This window comes from Mus pahari, chromosome 18, assembly GCF_900095145.1.
Source record: "Mus pahari chromosome 18, PAHARI_EIJ_v1.1, whole genome shotgun sequence".
In the NCBI taxonomy this organism is placed as follows: domain Eukaryota; kingdom Metazoa; phylum Chordata; class Mammalia; order Rodentia; family Muridae; genus Mus; species Mus pahari.
Window position 1 is genome coordinate 45214857 of NC_034607.1, and position 23779 is coordinate 45238635.

At 47.3% G+C, this 23779-nt stretch overlaps 1 protein-coding gene across 2 annotated transcripts; it reads right to left on the reverse strand.

The window, feature by feature from the left end:
• Nucleotides 1-1481: 1481 nt before the first annotated feature.
• On the reverse strand, nucleotides 1482-21972 carry Cdc42ep3 (CDC42 effector protein 3). 2 transcript variants are annotated; one of them, XM_021217991.2, is made up of 2 exons: nucleotides 21708-21972; nucleotides 1482-2684 (listed from the first exon to the last, which is right to left on the reverse strand). In XM_021217991.2, the coding sequence occupies exon 2, from the start codon at nucleotides 2459-2461 to the stop codon at nucleotides 1697-1699; it is 765 nt and encodes a 254-aa protein (XP_021073650.1). In that variant the 5' UTR covers nucleotides 2462-2684; nucleotides 21708-21972; the 3' UTR covers nucleotides 1482-1696. The 2 variants fall into 2 exon arrangements, with proteins under 2 accessions (XP_021073650.1, XP_029387295.1); XM_029531435.1 differs by lacking the exon at nucleotides 21708-21972 and adding an exon at nucleotides 20651-20681 and having other exon boundaries at nucleotides 1644-2684.
• Between the last annotated feature and the right edge of the window lie 1807 nt (nucleotides 21973-23779).

Genomic DNA, 23779 nt, shown 5'->3' on the forward strand with positions numbered 1-23779 from the left:
GGAGCTGGCACTCCCTGTTGGCCACAAAGCTCAGAGTCAGGAGGGGTGCCTGAAGAAAGACGGGAATCTGTGTGCAATTTCCTGTTCTGGGTTCCTTAACCAGTCTCCTCAGGGCATCTTGTAAAGGGGAAGGGCCCTTGACTGGTCCTCTAAAGCTTCCGTGTTTGTAGGACCTACATGGCAAGGGAGCCTTTGTCTTACATGATAAAATGCTGTAACCAACCTAGAAGGGAGGCACGCACAAGGGCTTTGGTGGCCCTGTGGCAAAGAACTATAATCTTAGCTCCCCACCCCCATCTCTCTCTTTTTTCTTTCCCTTTCTTCTCTCTCTCTCTCTCCTCTCCCTCCTTTCTTTCCTCTCACCTCGATCTCTCTCTCTCTCTCCCTCTCTCTCTCTGTTTGTCTTCCCCTCCCCCTCTATCTCTTCTCACTCTCCCCCTCTCTTCTCTCAGCTCAGCATGCAGGTTTGTATAAACCAACAACAATAATAACACAAATGATTGCCCGTGTTCATTTCTCTTAAGTGTTCCTATTTCTAGAATCAAACCTTTAAAAAAGTCAAGACTGCAGTCATCTCTTGGCTTATGTTAAAGGTGTGGGTACATTTTAGAAGGACTTTTACTAGATGGTCTTAAAATCTTTTCTGTTCTTGTTTATGACTATAAATGAACACGTTCATTTTAGCATTTACTCTTTATTGCATGGTATGATGCACCCAAGTAATGTGGCCATGAGCTGTCCTTAAATACCTACCTCACCTCCAGTCTCCGCAGATGCATCACCTTGTGCCTCCTACTGGGAGGAGGTAACACAGAAGCAAGGGGGACAGGCAGATAATGCATAGCATTGGGTGGATTTTGTTTTGTTTTCAAATACACACATGTAGCTTGCAAGGAAGCCCAAATGGAAACAAGACAAATAACACTTGATGTATTATGTATAAAATGTAGACTTTGCAATAAAAAGCCAAAGGCACATAAAAATATATTTCAACTTTAAAAATAACTTAGTTACAGTAATACCTTGCTTGTTTTTAACCAACATGTAGCTGACAGTCAAACTTTTGCAACATGGAAATAATATACAGGGATATATAAGAACCACAAGGAAAAAACAGTCCCAAATCCTGTAAGGTTGCTCGAATATGAAAAAGAGAGTAAATTCTTAACACTGGAGAATTCGCTATGGTGAACCCAAAAGATACAATATACAAAAGAGTCTAGGAAAAAAAATGCGTAGGTGCCGAGTAAGTAAATTTCCTTCTCACAACATGCAATAAACTGCCTGGGAGAGACCCATGGACCCAGCCCTCTTAGACACCCTGGACTTCTGGATTTCTGCATGTCTACAAACAAAACCGAGCATGTGTGAGCATCAGCAATGCCTGTTGAAAATGAGCTCTGACTCACTTCCTCCTTTTTCTTTTTTTGCCAGAACAGGTTTTTTTTTTTTTTGGTTTTGTTCTGTTTTGTTTTTTTTAATTTTTAAAAATTATTGTTTTCAAAATTTTTGCAAACAGGGCATGATGGTTAAAAAAATATTTTGTAGGAACAGGAGCGTTACTTTAGAAAATGCATCACATGGCTGCAAATAAAAACAGTCAGAGCAGCTCTTTCCATCAGCTGTGGTTAGTTGATTTGTTGTTTTCTGCTTATTTTGGTACCTCTTATGCTCAAGAAAAAGAGCTGACTCCTGGTTACTTATTTTTATCCATGACATTCAGGACTTCATCCAAAAGTGAAGGCCCAAGATCCAACTGCAGGGAGAGCAGGGAGCCCGTCAGGTCGGACAGGGATTCTTCCGATTTAGTCTTTGACTTCACAAGCTCACAAGAGGCAGGATGCTCAAACATGTCGTCCGCGGGCCAGTCGGAGGACTGTTCAGACAGGCTGGAGGAGTGGCTGTCCCGGCCCTGGCTGGACTGAGACCCGGATCCACTGGAGCCCCACGAGGTGTCTCCCTGGTGGACTGCCCCATTCTCTAACAGACTACTTTTCTCCGGAACTTTCTCTTCCATGACAGGCTCACAGCTGAGCCTTGGCAACTTAGGACGCCCAAAGGACTCCTGCTTGGAATTAAATGTCACTGGTGACAATAAAGGCAGCATCAGAGCCTGGGATCCCCCAATGGTGGGGAGGGAGATGGCATTTTTGAGCACTGGGGAGGGTGTTTCGGTGAACATCGAGTCCGAGGTGCTGTTGGCCCGGAAGAAGTCGTTATGTCCTGGGAACTGGCCAGAGTATGCCCTCTCTTGGTTTCCAGGCAAGAGCTCATAGTTCCCTTGAAGAAAGGAAATATCTCCAAAGACATCATGATGGCCCTCTTTGCCGATGTGTATAGTGTGACGAAAGTCCCCCAGGGGAGGACTGATCATATCAGGGGACAGAATGTCCCTCAGTTTAAATTTCTTTCCTTTCTTGTTGTTAGCTGCTTTCAGGTAAATTGGGGTCTTGGCAGGCATTTTGGAATCTGAGAATGTCTATTTCACAGACTGGGGAAAGAGTGACCTTCACAGGTATCCTACACTTCCAAAAAGTCCTTTTTGATAAGAATTGTCACATCATTTCTTCTCAAGTGGATCTAAAACGACACAGGGTCTGAGAGATCTTGCTCAGCGCAGGGCCACGTGGGTCTTTCTGGAGAGCAGGTTACATTATCCAGTCCCTTCCACAGCAAGGAGAAACCTGGAAAAGACACCAGAGCAGGTTGTCACCTCCCAGCCTCCAGGGCCCGCTCAGGCCTGCCACGCCCCAGAATAGGATTCGGGTGCCTGGAGATAAAGGCAAGACCAGATCCCACCTAAAGCCCAATTTACTTCCTTCTACTAACCATGATAAGAACTTTAAGCCAGGCGGTGGTGGCACACGCCTTTAATCCCAGCACTCCGGAGGTTGAGGTGGGTGGATTTCTGAGTTCGAGGCCAGCCTGGTCTACAAAGTGAGTTCCAGGACAGCCAGGAGTATACAGAGAAATCCTGTCTCAAAAAAAACAAAAACAAAAAACAAAACAAAACAAAAAAAAACACCTTTAATCTCAGCAGGGATTCACTAATAAATCCTTAGTTCTTAGTTCGGGGGGGGGGGGACAGAAAAGGGGTATTTAGCCTTAAGCTAAAGCATCAGTACTTTTTAAATATTGCTATGGGGGCTGGAGAGATGGCTCAGTGGTTAAGAGCACTGGCTGCTCTTCCGGAGGTCCTGAGTTCAATTCCCAGCAATCACATGGTGGCTCACAACCATCTATAACGGGATCTGATGCCCTCTTCTGGTGTGTCTGAAGACAGCGACAGTGTGTGCTCATATACATTAAATAAATAATCTTTTAAAAACATAGCTACAGACATGGTTTTCTGAACACATCTGAGATTTTCATCTCCCTCTCTTCTCAAAACTGATGTCAAGGGACTAGAGACATACTCAGTGGTTAGAAGACTTTGCTGTTCTTATAGGGAACCTGGGTTAAGTTTCCAGCACCCACATGGGGGCTTACAACTGCCTGCACCTTCAGGGGATCCGATGTGCTCTCTGACCTCCATGAGTAGTAGCCATGTATATGATACACATACGTATGTGCAGGCACTCACACATACACATACAATTTAAAAAACCTGCAAGCAACATAGGAGTCAACTGTGACTTGCATCTACCCAAGGAAATATGGCGGCAGTCACTCCCTGGTTATGTTATGTTACAGAAGAGCCCACCTGAGCTGAAGAGAAGAAGAAAGGCAAGAAAGGGAGAGTGAAGGGAGGGAGTGGGGATGGAGAAGGGGCTAAAAATAAAAAGGCTACGTGTAGAGGTGCCTCCACATGCCTATGCACCAGACGGCACCCGTGCACTTGGCCGAGCTCCCTTGCTGGCTTTGAAGTAGAAATCGACTTACCTCATCTAGTCTCTGATGACACACGGTTTCTGGCCCAAACCTTGGTCACATCCCAGTGAGGCCCAGGCTCTAAGCCATGGCCAGGTACCCACAGAAACCGTGACTTAGTAAGTGGATATCAATGTAGGTCCAGTGTTAAAACCAAAGCGTCTTCCCTGTAGAAAGTATTTGTCGCCGGCCTAAGTGAAGAGCTGTGAGGGAGGTGCTCCAGGAGGAGTGTCAGTGCCTCCCTTGCTGATGAAAAACTTAACCTTCTGAATATCCCCATCATCCCACCAACCCAAGCGCTGACACATAGAAGCTATACTCAGACTCTCCTGAAATCTCTCACCCTGCTTCCCCTCCCCCTCCCAGTCCTCTGGCCCCAGGACTGACAATACTCCTAGGGCTGGGTCAGACAGAGTGGCTTGAAGACAGTCCCAATTGCTTGGCAGCAGCTGGAGGCCCTCTCCATCTGTTCCATATTTCTTTCCTTTCAGCAAGAGTTTTAAACTTGCTCATCAGTGACAGGTGACAAGGGCTGTGCTGCATGCTGTATGTACCACCCACTGACAAAGCCCACTATGGGGGAGGCATGCTGTCCAGCCAGCCAGGCAGAGAAGGCAGAGAAGGCCTGGGAATGGGAGACTGGCAGCCCCGCTTGGCTTTGTGTGTGAGAAGGAGGCCCGGGGCAACAGGTTTGCTCCAATAGGACCTCGGGTCTTAATGTTCTTTAGCTTTGATTTGGGTCTTGCCTCAATAACAAAAGGTAAGACTTTACATGGAGGGAGTGGTAGTGAATGCCTGCAAAGTCAGCATAGGAGAGGTGGAGACAGGAGGATTCTCATTATAAGGGCACACTTGCTAGTTCAAGGCTATTCTCAGAAAACAATCACAAAAAGCTGAACCCTTGGTAGACCTATGAAAACAGCAGTTTCTTTGCCATATAGGTACATAACACATAGCCCCAACCTAGGACCCCAGTGACACTTTCCTGCCCCAGGAGGTGGTAGGCAAGCCCTGGGAAGACCCACTCCCTGGGGCAGGTTATCTGCGGGGCTAGGATGGCAGCTGCTGTGGAAAAGATTCAAGGCTCATCACTGATGCCTGCCTGAGGTCTGCTGGGATAAGTAAGGCCACAAGGAGTACCCAGGGCAGGGCATTCCAATGCCAGAGTGTAGTTCTCCGTCTCGGACAGGGCCACTCACATCTGTTGTGTACGTGAATGAGAATGGTGGGTTATGGGATGAGGAAAGAGAAGACACACTCGCTCCTATCTGCGGGAGAAATGTTCAGTCCCAAGGCTTCCTGGCTGAGCCTCTTAGAGCAGCCGCTGCTTCCTGGTTACACGATTGTGGGCTTTTAGCCCGAGGTTAGCTTGGCTTAGCAAAGGCTGGGGTTAATATTGGTGGCACTAAGACAGACACCAGAGATAAGAGGGAAAAAGAGAAGGGTAACCTCCCGGAGCTAAAGGCTGGTACAGCAAAAGGCATGCCGGGTGGGGGCTGGTAGCACGGCAGACCCAGAGCCAAGACGGTAGAGTAAAACACCACAGAGGGGACGATGAAAAATCTACAGAAGCATTGGAGAGTAAGATGACTGACACAATGTCAGGACTAACAGCTGCCAAAGGCAATGGGAGGCTGGTTTGATTTTTTAAGAGGGGAGATTACTGGGCAAAAACACCAGCTTTCCCATTTAAAGGAATCGGCATATACAGTGCTGGGCAGCACCCAGTAATTCCGACCCAGTCTTCTCTCCTGTCCTCTCCCAGGATTTGTGAAAATTCCGAGCCCTGCTTATCTGTTAGTGGGTCTATTGTTCCTTTCCAGGCTCTTGGCTCTTTGGATTGCTTATAAACAGCTAAAGTCTTCCTTCCCTAGTGAGAAGTGGCAGGTCCTGGAAAAGGTGTGTCCCCAGCAGCTGGAAACTAATAGGACAGTATTCTGTGAGAGCCTTTCTGCATTTCCACAATGCTCTCTCACTCACAAGAACCCAAGAGGCTCCTGTTAGAATGCTAAATATCCCCACTTACAAATAGACACTACTGTGGCACAGATATTGAGTCAGCCTGAAAAGACCACATATTAGACCCAAGAATGACACATTCAACCAGTAGGCTAGGTTTTCCGTCTGAGATGGTAAGCCATATAGAGAGCACACAGTCTCTGGGAATTTAGTTAGCTCCCAAGTTACCAAGGGGATGAATTCCAGAGCCTGTTAGAGATACAAGTGCACACAGAGGAAGGAAAAGAGGCTTCTACATACATGACAGTAGGAGTGTGAACAGGAGCTTCTGCATACATAACAGTAGGAGTGTGAACAGCAGCTTCTACATACATGACAGTAGGAGTGTGAACAGCAGTTTCTGCATACATGACAGTAGGAGTGTGAACAGCAGTTTCTTCATACATGACAGGAGGAGTATGAATAGTAGCTTCCATGCAGGGCAGCTGGACGGTATCTTTCCTACTAGGGAATCATGTGTCCTTGGCCCCAGATTCTCCATATAGGGGCATAGTCCACTTACAGATATGGAGACACTGTTTACAGGGTATCCAATCAAACATTTGTAATAGCCAAGAGTTGGAGACAGCCTACCTTCAGAAGATTTGTACGGATGATACAGCCACCCAAATTTACATCTAAGGAAGAATGAAACATTTAATACAGCCACAGGGAAAGAGCCCAGCAATGCACATGTTCAAAGGAAGAAAAGGTAGGTTCAGAAGTGAAATGTGTAAGTCTAACTGTGTAGGCTTCTATGCATAGCTATACAATGTATCAATAGATACAGAAGAAACTAACAATGTTGACTGTCCTCAGACAGCCAACATGAATGGGAAGGGACAAAGGTGAAAAGGAGACAGCCATGCTCATTCTTTGAGATGTCAGCGTTCTAAACTACTGAATCAACTGGCTAATTGAAAATAAAAATATAACAACTAAATGTGTATGGCTCACACACTGTATTAGAGAGCCGGTTTTGCACAAGGCACTTAGGTCTGGCAAAATCAGGTGTCACACGACGAGCGTTTATTCCTGTGCTTCAGTCAGGACTCCACTGCCAGTATAGACTCGGGGACATCCAGGCACACAGGGTGCTGTTTACTGTCATCAGGCTACCCTTCCACATCTTCACCCATTTCCTGGGATCAAGAGCTTTCTGTCCAAGCTCCAGTGTGTCCTACACACTTCAGCATCTGTGTATGTTCACTGCTGCCCTGGGTCTTTTATAGACAGAAAGGAAGGTTTCTATGCACAGACCTTTCTCAGAAACACATCCCTTGACCCTGAAACCTGAAGTCCTCATGACTGCAGACTGTGGTTTTCCTTCCTATGATAGAGATGAAGAGGAGAGCCATTAATTCTCATCTGGGAAGTTATATTCCTCAGACAGCAAGCACTCAAGTTCTGAGCACTGCTGAGGGAGGCTCTGAGCTCCCAGGCAGCCATTAGACATCCTCTCCCAAGGAGACAAGCTATCTAGCTTCTGATGGACATGCTCCTACTTACAGGTACCTGCGAGAAACCCAAGATGTCAAGACACAGAGTAAGACCGTAGGGGGTGTTAAAGCCACACCTCTGATAGGGAAGGCAGATGGCTGGGTGTCACTCCTGTATCAATCTAGAAATTCTACTTACGTGTGACTACCTTAAGCATATAAGCAGGTGATTAAAAAAAAACAAAAACCCAAAGCAATGACATCTTAATTATGGGGGAAACAGAACCATTTCTTCACCAGTGATTTTTGGTGGCAGTATGGATGAGAGGGTTTCTTAACTAAGGCTTTCCCTGCCATCCTGCTGGGGTCACAGGTTTATATCACCACACCCAGTTTTGTTTTCTTTCATTTTTTCTATTTTATTTTTGTTTTATGGAAATAGAGTCACACTGTATAACCTAAGCTATGCTAGAACACACTATATAGCCCGGGCAGGCCTCAAACTTAAGGGTCTCCCCCTGCCTTGGCCTCCTAAGCCTTGAGATTGCGAGCAGGAGTCCCCATAACCAGCTTGCTTCCCCACTCAATGGATGCTCTTACCATCTATTTTTTCTGTCGTTCTTTTGGCAAACGAAATAATTCTAAACATTCTGTCATGGCTATTCTTGGTTGTCAACCTGACTATACCTGGAATAAACTACAATCCAGAATGGAGGGCACACCTGTGAGAGATTTCCTGCTTGGTTGAGACAGGGGTGAATTAATCTACGTCTAGCTCAGACCTTTGAGGCAGGAAGACACATACCTTTAATCTGGACCCTACCTTCTGCAGGAAGTCTATATAAGGACATAGAAGAAGGAAGCTTTTTTTTTTTTTTTTGCCTTCTTGCCCTTGTCTTGCTAGCACACCCAGCCCTTCACTGGCATTGGAGCTTACCTCTACCTCTTTGGGATGGATTCCAGCAGATACAAGAGACCAGCTGAGACATCCAGCCTATGAGACTTGAGTCACCAGCAGATTCTTAGCCTTTCTGTTTACAGTTACCTGTTGTTGGGTTGTCTGGACTGCAGCCTGTAACTCATTCTAATAAATCACATATATCTCTATCATTCATATCTATATCTATATAGTGTGTGTGTGTGTGCGCGTGCATGTGTGTGTGTGTGTGTGTGTGTGTGTAGGGAGGGAAAGATATTCATTCCCTAAGTTCTATGACTCTAGAGAATTCTGACTAATACACATACCAAAATAAGCAGGCAGCAAGGGCATGGGGGGGGGTGGAGTTATAAAAAAACAAATTACCAACTGAAAAATCAGTTCCTGGATTGCTCAGAATTGAGTGTACTGGCAACTTACTAGGTTGTGAAAGAACAAAGAGGTTGAGATTTTGAGGGAAAATCCGTTTATTTTAAGAAAGGAATGCTTGGTTTGTCTACTAATTATTTTTAGATTAATTCTTGGTTGGGAGAAGGATACAAAAAAATGTCCTGCATCCTGCAAAACAGGTTGCAATGTTAATTCAAAACACACATGAGGAAGCGAGGGCAGGCGGTGTGAGCAGGCGGTGTGAGCAGAGGATGGTCTCTTCCTGAGGGACCCCTGGTTGGTTTCCTCTCCTCTCCGTGTAGGAAGTGAGTTGGAATTCAACTTCCCCTTTCTGGCTTAGAAGTCAGAAAGAGCCTTGCTCACATGATTCAAGGGCATCTCAACTCAACCTTCTCTACCCCCCAACCCCCCAGCCCCTCAAGTCTGTACTGGGAATGGGACCCAGAGTCTAGGCAAATGTCCAGGGGCTGAACCACCAAGCGCCATCCCCAGCTCCAGATTCCATCCTATCTCCCTTTTGCCCCAGCACAGTTACCACGGAGCCCGGAGCCCTCCCCTAGCACCCGGCAACAGCACCGCCATTGGCACATTAACAAGCAAAAATCTATATTGTTACTCTTTCCTGTATAAACCAACAGTCTTAAAGAAGCAGGATGGGATAACCACCCTCCCACCTGGCTCCTAGTGCAGTCTCCTGCGTGTTTCTCAGTGACCGACCAGAAGGAGAAAGAAGTAACTTCTCGGCCCCTCCACTTCATTCAGACTCCTAAACTGTACTGGCCCCTGGACTGTACTCTTTGGAAGGGATAAAGGCTACCTGGAACGTGTTTCTCTGTGTTCTGGGGAGGGCAACTGGAGGTCAACCAAGTAAGGTGAAAGAAAGCTCTAAAAGAAAACTAATGGGACACTAATCTGTAGTGATCTGAAGGATTCATTTCATTGTAATGAAAAAGAGATTAACTTGTTCAGGGAGGCGCTTGGGCCGCTAAGAAGCAGGAAAATACAAGGACACAGAGCTTGACTTCCCTCAAGGGAGGAACTAGAGAACCAGATTTCTTGAAAGATGGAATGGGAAGCCGAGGGAGCTAGAGAGCAGACGGACAATGTATATTCACTCCACAGAAGGAGGGCCTCACAGCGGGAGGAGCCGGAATCTGGAGCCTCCCCCAAGGTGCAGGGAAGCCCTCTACAGGGGATACACTCATTAATTTCCCCTAGGTTCCATTTCACACTCCCCTATAAACAAGTCCACAGACTTGTCCCTGAAAAGGCTTTCTGTTCAAACACAGTCCTGCTTTCACTTGCTAATGACTAGCCAACCTTTGCTATCAGGAAACCTAAGCATCATTACAAAGCACTCCACAAGCCAGTCCTTTTACAACTCTGGTAAGGGCAGGGGTACCTTTTCAGGGAAGAAAAAAAGTTTAATTCACAAAGAGAAGAAATTTGGTATTAAACATTTAACACCAAACTTAAAGGGCGTGGAGTGAGAGGAAACAAGACCAGCAAACTACCCTGCAACAACATCCCAAGAGCATGCTTTTCATATTTCTAGCCTGTTCTACTCCACCCATTAGAAGATAAGATGCCCTTCCCATCTTTAGAGTCTTATCTTCTGCCCCTGGTTCTTAAACCAAGGGCAGATGTTGCCTCTTGCAAAACTGAGCTTCTCTGAGCTCAAGGTTCCAGCGGTGGAGCACTGCCCTGCAAATCCTGCCAGGCTGAGCAGGCTCCAGTTTATGGACCCACTCAGAAAGTCTGATACACCCACCTTCAATTATTTATAAATGGACTTCTCACTTATGATTAAACAACAGCTTGTATTTACTTTCTTTTACAACCCCAGTTATATAGGGAGCCACAGATGCCAACTGGGAGACTCACTACTAATTTATGTACACTCCTTACATTTACAGAACTTAATTGCACTATTTACAAGATTTTTTAAAAGCATAACTAAATGACAGGACGCCCACCTCCCAAGGTTCCAACACTTATGAAGAGAGCCCATTAGGGCGTTTATTTTGGTTTTTGTTTCTTTTTTTCTTATAAAAGTGAGTTACAAGGGCAGGCTATATGGACATTGATTCCTAACAGTTATAACAAGGTAGGCCAAGGGCAAGTTCTCTCATGCCTGGTTCATTTTGCACGACTGGTTTTACAGAGACTTAGCCACCGTGCTGGCCAGGAGCACCCAGCCGGCCCTCGAGGACTATCCTTGTTGGAAGGAATCCAACAAGGACCTTACTGTGAACTTCTCACATGTTCCATAACTAATGAATGCAACTTGGTCTGCGATCTACAAAGACGATACCAAAAAAAGAAAGATTTTGACCCTCTTCTTTACAGCACTGTTCAGTCATTCCAATTTTTTACCAAAAGCCAGGATCTCCCAAGACTGCTAAGTTGTTCAAATAGTAAAGTGAAACAAAGCCTGCTAACATTTCTGTCAGCAGTTGCCTGTGTGCAACTCCAGCTCTGACAGTAAGTAGGAACCTAGAAATCCAGACTGTGGCCTCTTCAGAGGCCTGATGCGAGGATGTCTCAACTCCTTTGCTGTTATGATACATTCTCAAACTGGGCATTCTGAATACTCTGTTTCTCCTTTGTGGTCACAAAAGGGACAGACTGGGGATTTCCGAGCTATCTATTCTTGCATCTTGTTAGGGCTGACTATATCACTCATGCTCCCTGAATGGGTTAAAAAAAAAAAAATCACAGGTTTCTCTGCATCACATGTTCACTGGCTATGTGGCCATTTCACTCCTCTATGTTAATTACACATTTGTCTGTATTATGCACATATATCTGAATGAATGCATGAGCTCTCTAACTAGGCTGAAATTCTTCTATGGGCCCAAAGTGGGCCTACCTCCTACATCAATTGCAAAGAAAGCAGAGTGAACTTCAAATTTTGAAATGTCCAATCCATAGCCAATTCGATTTTTCTGTTCCAGCAGACAGGTTGATTGGCTCCAAGAAAGCAGCCCACATTATAAGTTGTCTCTCTAGGCAAGGCAAATCTGAAATGCCTGGCTCTTTAATGAATTTATACATGTAATAGCTGATAGATGAGTGCCTGCTGTAGACCAGGCAGGCACTCATGAAATACTGAGGACACACCACCTAGGAACATTAAGCTCATGTTTCGGGTCAATCATCAGGAGCCAGGATTTCTGACACTGACACATTGGGCCGTCAATTGGATAACACGATATATACCAATCAAAATGATTGCTCCCGAAATCCAGCAGCCCCAGAGAGAAGGATGCACAGAGATTGCAATAGCAATGGGCAGCAGCCCCTGCCTGACTTTGTCAGATGCCCACAATGGGTGAAGATGGGGCACACTCACCCGCCCAGCTCTAACTCACAGCTCCTTGCTGGTTTTGCTATTATGAAACATAATCTCAAAAGGAATTTGACTTTGTGGTTGGTTAAGGTCAAAAGATTAAAAATTTAAAGCAACAAGAAAACCTCTGAGCCTCAGGAAAGAAACCAAACATCCTGTTCCTAGAAAATATCTCGTGTTGTTACTTCTCTTCCCAGAGGAAGCACACGCGTGACCATGCGTGCACAACCTTAGGGCCCGACTGCCCTGGGGACAATGCCCTTGGTCGGTGGCTATTCACACTTAACTTCCCTCCTAACTTTCTGAAACCAAGAACTCTGTGTCCCAAGGTGGAATGTCTTCCTTCCCTTCTTCCTATCAAACACAGTTCATAACACCCTCTGAGACCCGCTTGAGAGCCATTTCCTTCCGGGAGGAAGTTTTCTGACTCACCTCCCGTAATCCTGCCTCAACGCTGCGTGGCTTCTGGGCTTTCTTAGGTCTCGTGTAGAACTTAGGTCATTTGTTATTTTCCTGTTTTCTGCCTTTGTGATTTTTATGCCTATCTCAAAAAGAGTAAGGCAAGCCATGGAACTATAAATGAGAGCTACTGTTGGGTCTTTTTACATGCTGACCACTAACACAAGTTGCTCAGATTTCACATCACAGACTCTTCTTCTCTTTCTGCCCATCTCTGACAGCAAGGACCTACAATAGGTGAGCCAGACCTAAACCCTTACCTGTTTTGGTAAATAAAGTTTTATTGGAACACCCAGTGAATGTGGACCTGTTTCTGAACTCTCCACAGAACAGCAGTTCTCTTCCTCGGAGGGTAGCTTGGCACCCTCAGCAAGTAACAACCCAATGTTTCAATCCTGTGACCTTAGGTGGAAAGGGGTGGCTAGTGGCACCTCACGGACACAAAGCAAGCATGCTGTTGAACAGTCCCTCAAAGAAAACTATCAGGCCTTGAGCCTCAATAGACTGAAGTTGAGAGACCACAGCAGAATCATCGTTGCCAGAATGGATACCCGAGCAGAGACTTCATGTGGCCCTTAAAGCACCAAACCCCTTCCTGAAAAGGTCTGAACCCTTGCTTTAGATGCCTGCATCTCTACACAGCTTTGTTGTCCACCCCCATCCTTCAATCACACCCCACACAAGGCTTCAACTACCATTTCTAATGCTAACTTCCAGAGTAGAACTTCAGCTCACACAGACCTACTTAAGTCTAGACTAGAACCACTCAAAGTGGTCCATGGTCCAGACCAGTCCATAGGTAAAGAAACTGAAAGTAAGTTCTTAGAAAAGTTTGGCATTGCCATAGCAACCAGGCATATGGTTGGTGTTTTCTTTTCTCACTGAAGTGGTTAATGATAAGTCTGGGGTTTTTTATACTGTTGATCTTGCTGTGTGGGGTCCGAATCATATATTTCACTATGCACAGTAAGTAGCTTCATTCTGCCAGAGATTGAAAATTGAAGTCAATAGGCAAAAGAGTGGCTCTTCTCAGAGAGTTTGGAGCACTGTGTTTCTCACCTGCATTCCGGGGTTCCAGAGTAGAACTTTGCTCTCCTGGGAAACTATCTTTCCTCCCTCTGACTAACCATGGTGAGGGCCTTCTGTGCTTTCTTCTCTTCCTTTGCAAATTGCAAAAGCCAGTGATCATTTCAGTCTCTCCCTAGCTTCATTCCCCTGTCAAGTCCAAAACCCTATCACTGGATCTCTCCTCATTCACCCCCACAATTTGTGCTTTTGCCTCTCTTCCTCTTTATCTTCATACCTAGAATCCACCCATAATCTTAAAACCCTTAAGAGGCAGGCCCACCCTTACAGCCTGGGGATAGGACAGCACATGACCACCACACAGGCAAACCAAGGAGCTGCCCAGCCCTGCAGCTGTAGCTCTTCCCAGTTGCCAAGGCCTCTGGAGTTCCTTAGCATCTTGTGTGCATTTGACATCCATTAACCATCACACCGAATTGTAGGTACTGCTTCCTCGCATGTCACCCCCACCCCAGTTAGGCTGACACCTATGAGAATTATTTTACTCATAGAAGGGACTAAAGAGAGCATATATTTGTGAATGTTATTCAAAGGGGAAACAGCTTCTACCCATGCCTACAAAGTGCAAACCAGTGTCTTATTAGAGAGTTAAGACTACCTTGGGCCATTCCATTCTTCTGATTACACTCAAGTTCAACTTAAAGAGTGAGATGCTAGAGAAGTAATGAGCCCGTTCTGCTGATGTCTCCTTTTAAGTGGAAATAAGTTCAGGAGAACTTGGCTCATGTGACCTAAAAGCATATGAGGAAATGTCAGGAAACCACCGTGGGCGCCCTATAGCAAAGGGAAGCCCTGGGTGGGGCTGTAACAGTCACAATAGACTCCATTTCATCTGAGAACAGCTTTCTCAAGGCTGACAGAGGATGGAATGTCCTAAGGCCCAGCAAATACTTGTCTCCATTTGGTCACTGTGCAGAGCCTTTGAAAAACTATGGAGTAGTTTAAACACACATACACAGCAGGGCGTGGTGGCTCACACCTTTAATTCCAGCATTTGGGAGGCAGAGAAAGGCGGATTTCTGAGTTCCAGGCCAGCATGGTCTACAGAGTGAGTTCCAGGACAGCCAGGGCTATACAGAGAAACCCTATCTTGAAAAACCAAAACCAAACCAAACCAAACCAAAACCACACACACACACACACACACAGTCGAAATTATTTTCAAAATGAGGATAAGACTCCTTGTTGCATCTATTTTTAGTGATATTGAGATCTTTGCATTGAAGAAATGTGGCCAAGCAGGCCCTAGTCAGTCCACTCAGCACCTTGACTCCTTTGCTTCTTTGGAGAGAGCTGCTAGGTGGGAAGATTAGGCAAAGTCTGAGGAGAGGCCTGACTTGAAGGACATAGCAGCTGTACTTCTCTCTAGATAGCAGGGGACCCACAGAGATCCCTCCATGTGCCAGTGACAGGCCAGGGTATAGAATTGCCTTGTAGGACTTGAGTAGGGGCAGGATGAAGTCCACAGGAATCAGAAGAAGAAGTAGGAAGTCCTGCAATTGGGTTAAAGCTCATTATATAATCACATAAGTGCAGGAGGAGGCAGGATGTGGCTGGCAGCTCTTATAAAACCAGACCTGGGCGTCTTAGCTTACCACAGCTTACTTGTGAGCTGAAGTGGTGACAGAGAAAGCTAAAGCCCTTGGAGGCTCCCTTCTTGGACCCCAACCAGACCCCTTTCTATCTCCTGCTGTGTTGAACCTGTCTGGAGAACCCATGTGATAACGTGCTCTACAAGCCAGTGTTCATCTTAATACTTTGTACCAGCTTTAGCATTTCTGTTCCCCTTCCTGGTGTCACAGTGCTAGTCGGTGCCAGTGACTTCCTATTGAGACTTGAGTTTCCTCCTCTGCAAACTCCTCTAAATAGAATTGTGGGCATCTTCTTGGGGCATGAAGGGCCTGGCAAATGGCTGGTAGGCAATGAGCCCCAACCCCAGGGAGAGGTAGATGTTAGTAATAGTTAGTAGTGACTCTGAAAGAGCAGTGCTGCGCAAGGTAGGCTTGAGAAACTCACCGCTGGAAGCTGTATTAGTCTGGGTTCTCTAGAGGAACAGAACATATATAAGGACTACATAAGGACTTACTGGAATTGTTTACAAGCTGTGATCTCGCTAGCCCAACAACAGCTGTCTACCAGTGGAAGGTCCATGAATCAATCCAGTCATAGTTGTTCAGTGCACAGGGCTGATGTCTCAGCTGGTCCCCAGTATAAGCCAGACTCCTGAAGAAGTAGGCTCCCATGCCAGTGATGGCAAGAGGACAAAGAGAGCAAGCCTCCTCCTTCCAAGCCCTTTTTTAAAGATTGCCACCAGAAGGGGAGCCCCAGATTAAAGGTGTATCTTCTCCCCTCTCAAGATCTCCATTTCTTACTGATGTAAATCTGTTGCAGGTGTACCCAGCAGCTTGAGTTTTAGGTAATTCCAGATACAGTCAGGATGACCACCAAAAATAGCTGTCACAGAAGTTTCTTCCAACTTTATTTCTTTTAGACTTTAGAATCTGGACACCCAATTGATTGTTTTAACTAAAGTGTAAAGTCTTCCAAACAATGTGGCTCCAAGAGTCAAACTTCCTGCCCAAGACAAAACTGAGCATGAAGCAATCCCTGTTTGGACTCCATACACAACAACTGAGACCCAACTGAACGTGCGGTGTGCTCCCCAGCAGGCTGGTGGCAGTGGTCACCTCCCTCTCCATCGTTGAGCCACTGGATTAAGGAGTCCTTCATGAAGAATTGGGATAAAAGCATCCAGCTTGAGCACGAACTAATCTTACCATTACACCCCAACTCAGCATGACTAGAAGACATTTCATTCTGAAGACATCTAAATGTGAGAACACCACATGCAGCTTAGCTCTAGGACCTGCCCAAAGGGAGCCATGTGTCTCTAAATATGACCTTCAGGATGTCACGAGAACAAGACAGATTCCCAAATGTGTAAGCTGTCCAAACAGAAGCCTGTCTTTGAAGTTTCTGCCTCCCAGCCTGCGCTGGCTCCTTAGAGAACTACATGGCTGTTTTCCAGCCCAAGACCCCTCTTTATTATTAGCAGGATAGGCTAATGCTGATAAGTCATATGGATATTGGCTAATTGAAATCTAAAGCTAGAGATGATCTGCGCTCACGAAACACCAAATCCTGTTAGAGATGAGAAACGGGCTTCCAGAGGCCGGAATGGCACCATACGGATCCACACCACGCTGCCAGCCTGTGCTTTCAGATGGAGTCTGTGCTCTCTCTGCCTGCTCCCAAGCAGAACCACCACTTCTGATACCCAGCCTCTTCCTGGCGTGCTCTTCCCACTCAGCAGCCTGCAAGGCGCATGCACAACACACAAGTCGTCTGTGCAACTGTGGCTTGGTGCTCCCCAGAGTGAGTTTTCTAGCGGAGAAGTCCTGCAGCCATTGTGAGGGCAAAAAACTCCGAGACACAGTAGAAGCCCTGCCCATAGGGAGTCACTGCCCACTGGTATAGTGGGTACTCCGCAAAGCTGTGCAGGAAGAGGGCCAGCACGTAACAAACTGGCTTCCTGAAGTTCCCTTTCCTGGTCTTTGTGCATCTTCAGGAATGCTTTATGTGTCAACCCCATGGGGTCACTACAGGAAGTGACCACTTAATACTGCTTAAGAACCAGAGGCTAGAAGGCCATTCCTAACTTTCTGAAACACGCAGCTTCCAAACCACTAAAAAGCTTTAGTTTTTAGAAATGTCCTACTCTTGAGGTCTATTGTGAACGATTCATTGATGCAGGCACTGATGACCTCATAGATACTACTGAGGCTCATCAACTTCCATACAGTTTGGCTACTTAGAAGTGGGGTGGCAGAGGTTGCATTGCTGGGCATGGTGGCATTTGTACATAGCTCCAGCCCCCAGGATGTGGAGACAGAAGGATGGGGGGTTCAGGGTCAGAATCAAAACCACAACAAAAGAGCCACCGTTTTAATGTCTGTTTCCTACTATAAAGCTATATGGTTAGTTTTAAAAGCCGCTTTTCCACTGGGCACTCAGTCTTGTACCCCACTCTGTAAAAGTTGTCAATCGAAGTGCATCAAAGCTAAAAGGGGGGAAAAAAAGCTCCCTGACTGAATGCTAATTGCTATAGATGTAGCTGGTTACTTAATATAGTTTGTAGGATGTTGTTTTGTTTTGTCGTCTTTAAAGGAAGCGGGCAGGAAAAGAGAAAATTCCAAATCAGGGTGGACAGCCCCACCTCCAACAGCTGTGCCCTTAGTTCTGAAGCAAACCCAAGTCATTTCCAGAGCCTGCCCTGGGATGAAGCTGGGACCTCACAGCTGATGAGGAGCAGAGGCCGACGGGTTGTCCTGGGCGCGTGCACTCTGGCCTGCAGGGCTTCTTTCTTCATGCTATCTTTTACACCAGACATTTATCTAGCGCCGTCCAGGCCATGTTCACCACTGTCTCGGGCCCCCTTCTGTCAAGGACCGAGTTCAGGGCCTTTCTGCCCAACCTCCTGCAGCTCCTAACTTCCCTGGAATTATCAGGGCAGTATCACTACCCAACAGGCACTGAGTATCCACTGGGTGTCAGGGGCAGCAAGGAAGGCATGCACTGACATACCAAACATGGCTATTCAGCGCTATTACCTCTGACTGATCCAAGGACACGCCTACGCAGGGGCTGTGTTCATTCCAGGATACTGGGGTGCCTTGTCCCCAGCTGGGCCATGGCTTTCTCTTTTCAGAGTTCCACATCTGCACCCAGTGAATCTTTGTTTATGCTATAAACTGCTCAGACCAACTCTAGCAGTTTCACACTAGCTCTGCTATAGAAGAACAAGGTCACCATGCACAAGACTGAACCAACCGCCCTTAATAATTAAGTAATTCAAGCTGTCTTCCCTAAGGCTGACAATTACTGTCACCTTCCTTTGGGTGGTGATATGGTGAGATAATACAGGATGAGTTCCTTTCCAGAGGCCAAAAGCCATAACAGTAATCATATTCCATAGCTCCCGTAACCCTCCACCCAGACAGTGGAGGTGTGGTATTCAGAACTAGGTCAGACATACCTGAGTTCAAACTGTGCCCTGCTACTTACTTAGGCGTGTGAACTTGACCAAGGTACAGAACTCGAGAGTCTAAGTTCTCGTCTGGAAAAGAAGTACCATACCATCGATCTAAAAGACTGGCTATGGATATTAAATGAGACAATCACACAAGCCAAATCACTTGTCCAATATCACACAAGTGCTACATGCTAGAGCCAGGCAATGTACCTAGGTGGTCTTACCCCAAGGTAATAATGTCAGGCTTTCCCAATTCTTTAATCCAAAAAGGCACAGACTCCCATATAGAATTGGGCACTCGGACACACCCACATTTAGGTATGTTCTTGTCTAACTTTGGACAACCTACATCACTGGTCTGTCTTCTGTTATTACACCTGTAAAATGTAGGCACTAACACACCTTTCACAGAACGATTGTTTAGTAATGAAGAGGTTAACAAAGGCACTGAGAAGAGTACTTAGCTTAGCACTGAGGATTGTTTAGAAATGGAGAGGTTAACAAAGGCACTGAGAAGAGTACTTAGCTTAGCACTGAGGACAGTCTTGGTGAAAGAATTACTTTTGATGTCCATTAGAATTCTCTGACCTGCACTCTTAAGAGATTTTTTTTTTTTAATTGGCCTGGTTGAATCTGCTACTTGTTCTCTGGGAAACATAGTGTATTTAAAAATACAATTTTTAGGTCCTTAATGAAAAAAAAAAATTCAGTGGGATTCTAGTTAGAAAGAAACTAGGCTGAGGCTTTATGAAATCAGACTGAAACAAGGGTGGTAATAATAATAATAATAATAATAATAATAATAGTAGTAGTAATAATAAATTGGCACAATTTTTCTAAGGGCTTTTTAGGTCAGGAACTGTATTGACACCCATTGGATAAATGCTATGTCTAATGGGCAAAGGACTTGTGAAAGTTTTATGGCTTGGTTAAAAACCTTAGGGTGATATAGGTTAAAGAGATTTTTATCTCCAATGCATCATGAATAGCAGGAAATTTATAAGTGGAAAAGGGCAGCTTTTGTGAACATGTCAGACATAAAACAAAACACCACATTAAAGGAAGACTGGAGAGCAGACAGGGCCGCCCGGCTCCAGGGAGCCATTCTGCAATCACGGTCACAGCTCTCCACATCGTGGACCCCATTTAAATTCACAATAAAACCCAAGAAAGCAAACATACACTAGGTACTTTACTCTCGACGCCTTTCTAGGTGCCCTGAAGATAGGAGGCAGACTTTCAGGGTGCAGATTAGGGGGGTGGGAGGGAGCTCATCTTACTTCATGTCTTCAGGGGGCTGCCACAGCCTTGGCACCATGTTCCAATCATGGAATTCAGAATGCAAATCTCTAGCAGATGAGACGGCTGGAAAACAGAAACTGCCACGGACCCAGAAGGCTTCCAAAGTTCTCCTCTAAACATCATCTGTGAGCCCAGGGGCTGTGAGCCCAGGGACTGGTAGCCCCGTCTTACAACCATGGGTGGTGAGGCCTACTGGAAAACCTAGGCACCTCCAGATGGACTGTCAACCACTCCTTGAATATAGATCTTAATCCTTTATCTCGCACGTTACATTGCTAGACATTTCACAACGGCCTTATGGCCGAGTCCTTCACTCTGAAAAAGGTGTTTGTGTATACTGACATCTAAACTGTCCATCAAATCACAGTGGTGGAGATATCTACAACTGTCCAGAAGTTGTAGTCCCTAGCTCAGTTGTTAGTTGAAAGGTCTTTTATAAGTCAGACCATTACAGGAGTCTTTTAATGGACTTAGGGATGCCCCTGGGGCATCCTAGCTGCTTCCTGGGGAGGTTTATTTCTCCCTGTGATGTTAAGGGGAAGTTCCTAAGTCTGGGTCTGCTATTAAAGCAGGGACATCTGCTACCCTCCTAATATTTTCAAGGCGGCACCCCTCCTCCACCCCCTCCCAGAACTAGAGGATACTGTGAGGGTTACAAGCTGCCAGGGTAGGGAAGAAGCAGAAGGAATCTTTGTCTCCCTAACACATCCATCAGCTCCCTCCCCAGAGCCCCCCCCCCCCAAACACACTGCACACAATCAGCAGCCCACTCCCGGCAAACTCACCAAGGCTGCAAAGATTCAGGCACCAGTCCCCGCCTGACATTCCTCTTCCCACCCTCCTTTTAATTCACTCACTTTTTTTTTTTTAAAACAAAATGTAATTACTTGACTGTCAGCCGGGGCTGCACTCTGGGGCTTTTACTCCTTTCAACACAGATGTGCGCCCAGCTTTGATGCCGCTGTCCTCGCAGCTTGTCCCAGCCACAGCCGGCTCGGTAATGTAACATTCAAGTGCGTATTTATTTTTAAATTGACCTCTCCTAGACGGTGCAGTATAAAGCAGGTCCTGCCAAAAAATATGCTACTTTCTATTTATAAGATGAAACACATGCCTTCCCTCCCAAAGGCGAGAGGGGGGTGGAGTATAATAATTCATAAAGAAAAAACTGACTGGCCGGATCCATTTGTCCTCGCATGGCTGTGTCAAGATACTTAGAAGGAAGAGAAAAGAGGAGGAAGAAGAGCAATAGCAGGAGCAGGAGGAAGAGGAGGAGGAGAGGCAGGAGAAGGAGGGGGGAAAGGAGGAGGGAGTAAAGATCTTGTAAACGCTTCGGTTGTTCAGAAACCGCAGTCAAGAAAGAAAAAAAAAATTTTTTCCCTAACGGCCAGATCTGCAGGTTGGAGCCTCAGCTACAATGCGCTGCCTCTGTCAGTGCGGAAACTGCCAAGCTGCGCGGTGCACTCACGCGCCGCGCCGCACCGGTGCAAACACACAACTAGAGGGCCGCCGTAGCCAAGTGCGGTTTGCTCGGCTGGAAAAACGCAACACGCGCCCAGAATGGCTGTCAATGGCCTGGAGGGGACGGTGCTGCCTGCAGCCCCACCCTAAAGAAGTAGGAGGCAGAGCTCCGCGTCCTGATTCCCCCCCACCCCCGCCTCCCGGACGTCAAGCATGATGTCCCCTTTGATCCTCTGGACATCAGCTCAAGAAGGTGGTGCTCTAGATTATCCTCGCACCCTCTAAGTCTTCCAAGGCCACCATCTGCACTCGCTGGAAGGGGCTTAGGTTGAGGGTCGGACAGTCTTACAGGTGGAGAGACAGGCTGGGTTACACACTCACCAGCAGTCTCTAAGGCTCCTAGCTTCTGCCCGGGGGGCCGGGCGTCGACCCGGGTCGCCTCCCGAGGGCGCACACAGTCCTCGCTAGTGCGCGCAGAACCAGAGGGGCGGCGACGGTTCACCGCAGAATCGGCTCCCGGACTGCGCGCGGCGTCTCCCGGGAGGCAGCCGCTGCGGAACTGGGCTGTCGGCGAGCGTCCCGCTGCCGTGTTTCCAGCGGCAGTTGGCAGCGACACTGTGCGCGCGGCTGCCGGACGCCGGGCCTCAACCTGCCGAGGGCGGGGCGCGGGGCGGGGCCGAGGCGGGGAGGGGAGGGGCGGGGCTGTGAGGCCAGGGCAGGGCGGGGAGAAGGGTGCGGGCGGACCTGGACCTTCCCTCCGCTGTACCTGTCCCCCACCTCCCCACCACCCCCAGACCCGCTGGCCTGGCGGCGAGGCTGCGGACTCTGGGAGGACAAAGGGCACCCACTGTCACCTCCCAATCCCACCCCCTCCCCGGTTGTGGCTTCTCTCAGAGGCAAAGCCGGCTGGGGTTCCCTCGGGCACAAAGAAAAGTGGCGGGGTACTCCCTTTAAAGAGGGGACCCCAGAGCGTTGCTATCCGTACGGTGCGGGAGAACAATGGGAATCCGCCTGCACCCGGGACCCTCGTGCTCACCCTCGTGTCCCCGCCTCTCCCTCTCCTACCTAATCCACCTAGCAGTGCGGGGCTTCGCAGCGGAGGAAGGGGACCCGCGGGGGGAAGAAGGGCCACCTGACTGAGTCGCCGCAGCGCGGCCGCAGCTCCCTGGGGACCCCCAGGCAGCTGTAGCTCTCGGGAGGGAAGAGGAGGGTCGCGTGCTGTCAACGTGCGCAGCCCGCTCCCCTTGCAAGCTGTCGCCAAAACCTGGAGCGCGGATCTGACGCGCGGGAGACGCGGGGTGGAGGCTGAGAGCCTGCGGGACGCAGAGAAACGCAGACGCAGCAGGTTTTTCCCGTCGGGAGGGTGGCGTCCCCTCCCCCTCCAGGTCTGTCAGAGATTGACCTAAAGCCGCGGAAGCGGGTGGCGGCTCTCCGGGACGCTCTGCGAGGCGGCGCAAGTGGCGCAGCTGCTGCTGCTACTCCGGACCGTAAAATTCCGCCCTTGGCGACACCTGCGCCTGTCGGTCACCCAGCCAGGGCCTCAGGACGACCCGCCCCTCTGTCCCTGGACCTCTGTAGGAACCCAGAGAATTAATGTTAATTATCTTCATTGGTCGCCCTCTCTTCCTTCTCCCTTAGTCCGCCAGGTTGGAGACAGGAAAAGGTGGCGTTTTCCGGCGTTGAGGTCTCCGCCGGCTTGGTTGACCTGGAAAAGGAGCTAGAACCCAGAGGAGTCGCACGCTCAGGGCCTGGCCCCCACCTTGGGACTCTCAGGTTGCCTGGAAATCCTGGCACAAAGCGGAGCCCCTCCTGGAGACCTTGGCTTCCCCGAACGCTATCGGGGTTATCACAAGGGTGCCCCCCCTCTCCCCCCTAATCTGAATCGCTCTGAAACCTTAGACTGGGTGCACTTTAAGCACAATTCCTAAACCAAGGTCGACGTTAAGATGAATTTAAAAAGGAAGCGGACACAACTGTTCGGGAAAGCAAAATACTTGGGTGGAGTGTTAAAAGCCTCAAAGAAAATAATAGTTGGCAGGTTAAACGGCCATGAGGTCGGAAGTCAAATACAGAATGGCAGAAGTGATACCAGAATTTTGACAAGCAAAACAGTCGGTGAAGATAAGGGACCCGGTACAGTTTCCCTTCTGCAAATGACCGACTGCTCCGAAGCTGCCTTTGGCAGATACCTGGATTCCACTCCAGGTTCCTCAGTTTTACTTGGGGTTCATATTTCAAAATATATGTTCCATTTGGCACTAATGTATATATTTTATATATGAATTTATTGAAAAATATTAAATGTTACTGGCCTAGTTAGATAAAGGTATTTTTATAAATATTTATGCACAGCTTTCATTACATATGGTATTTTAAAACGTACAAATATGCATGTATATACATTTATGAAATGCTGTATGAAAAGTCCTTTTTTATGCATAAAAGCATTCCTT

Coding starts and splice junctions, on each gene's coding strand:
- Cdc42ep3 (XM_021217991.2), bottom strand. CDS start 2,461: ATGCCTGCCAAGACCCCAATTTACCTGAAAGCAGCTAACAACAAGAAA.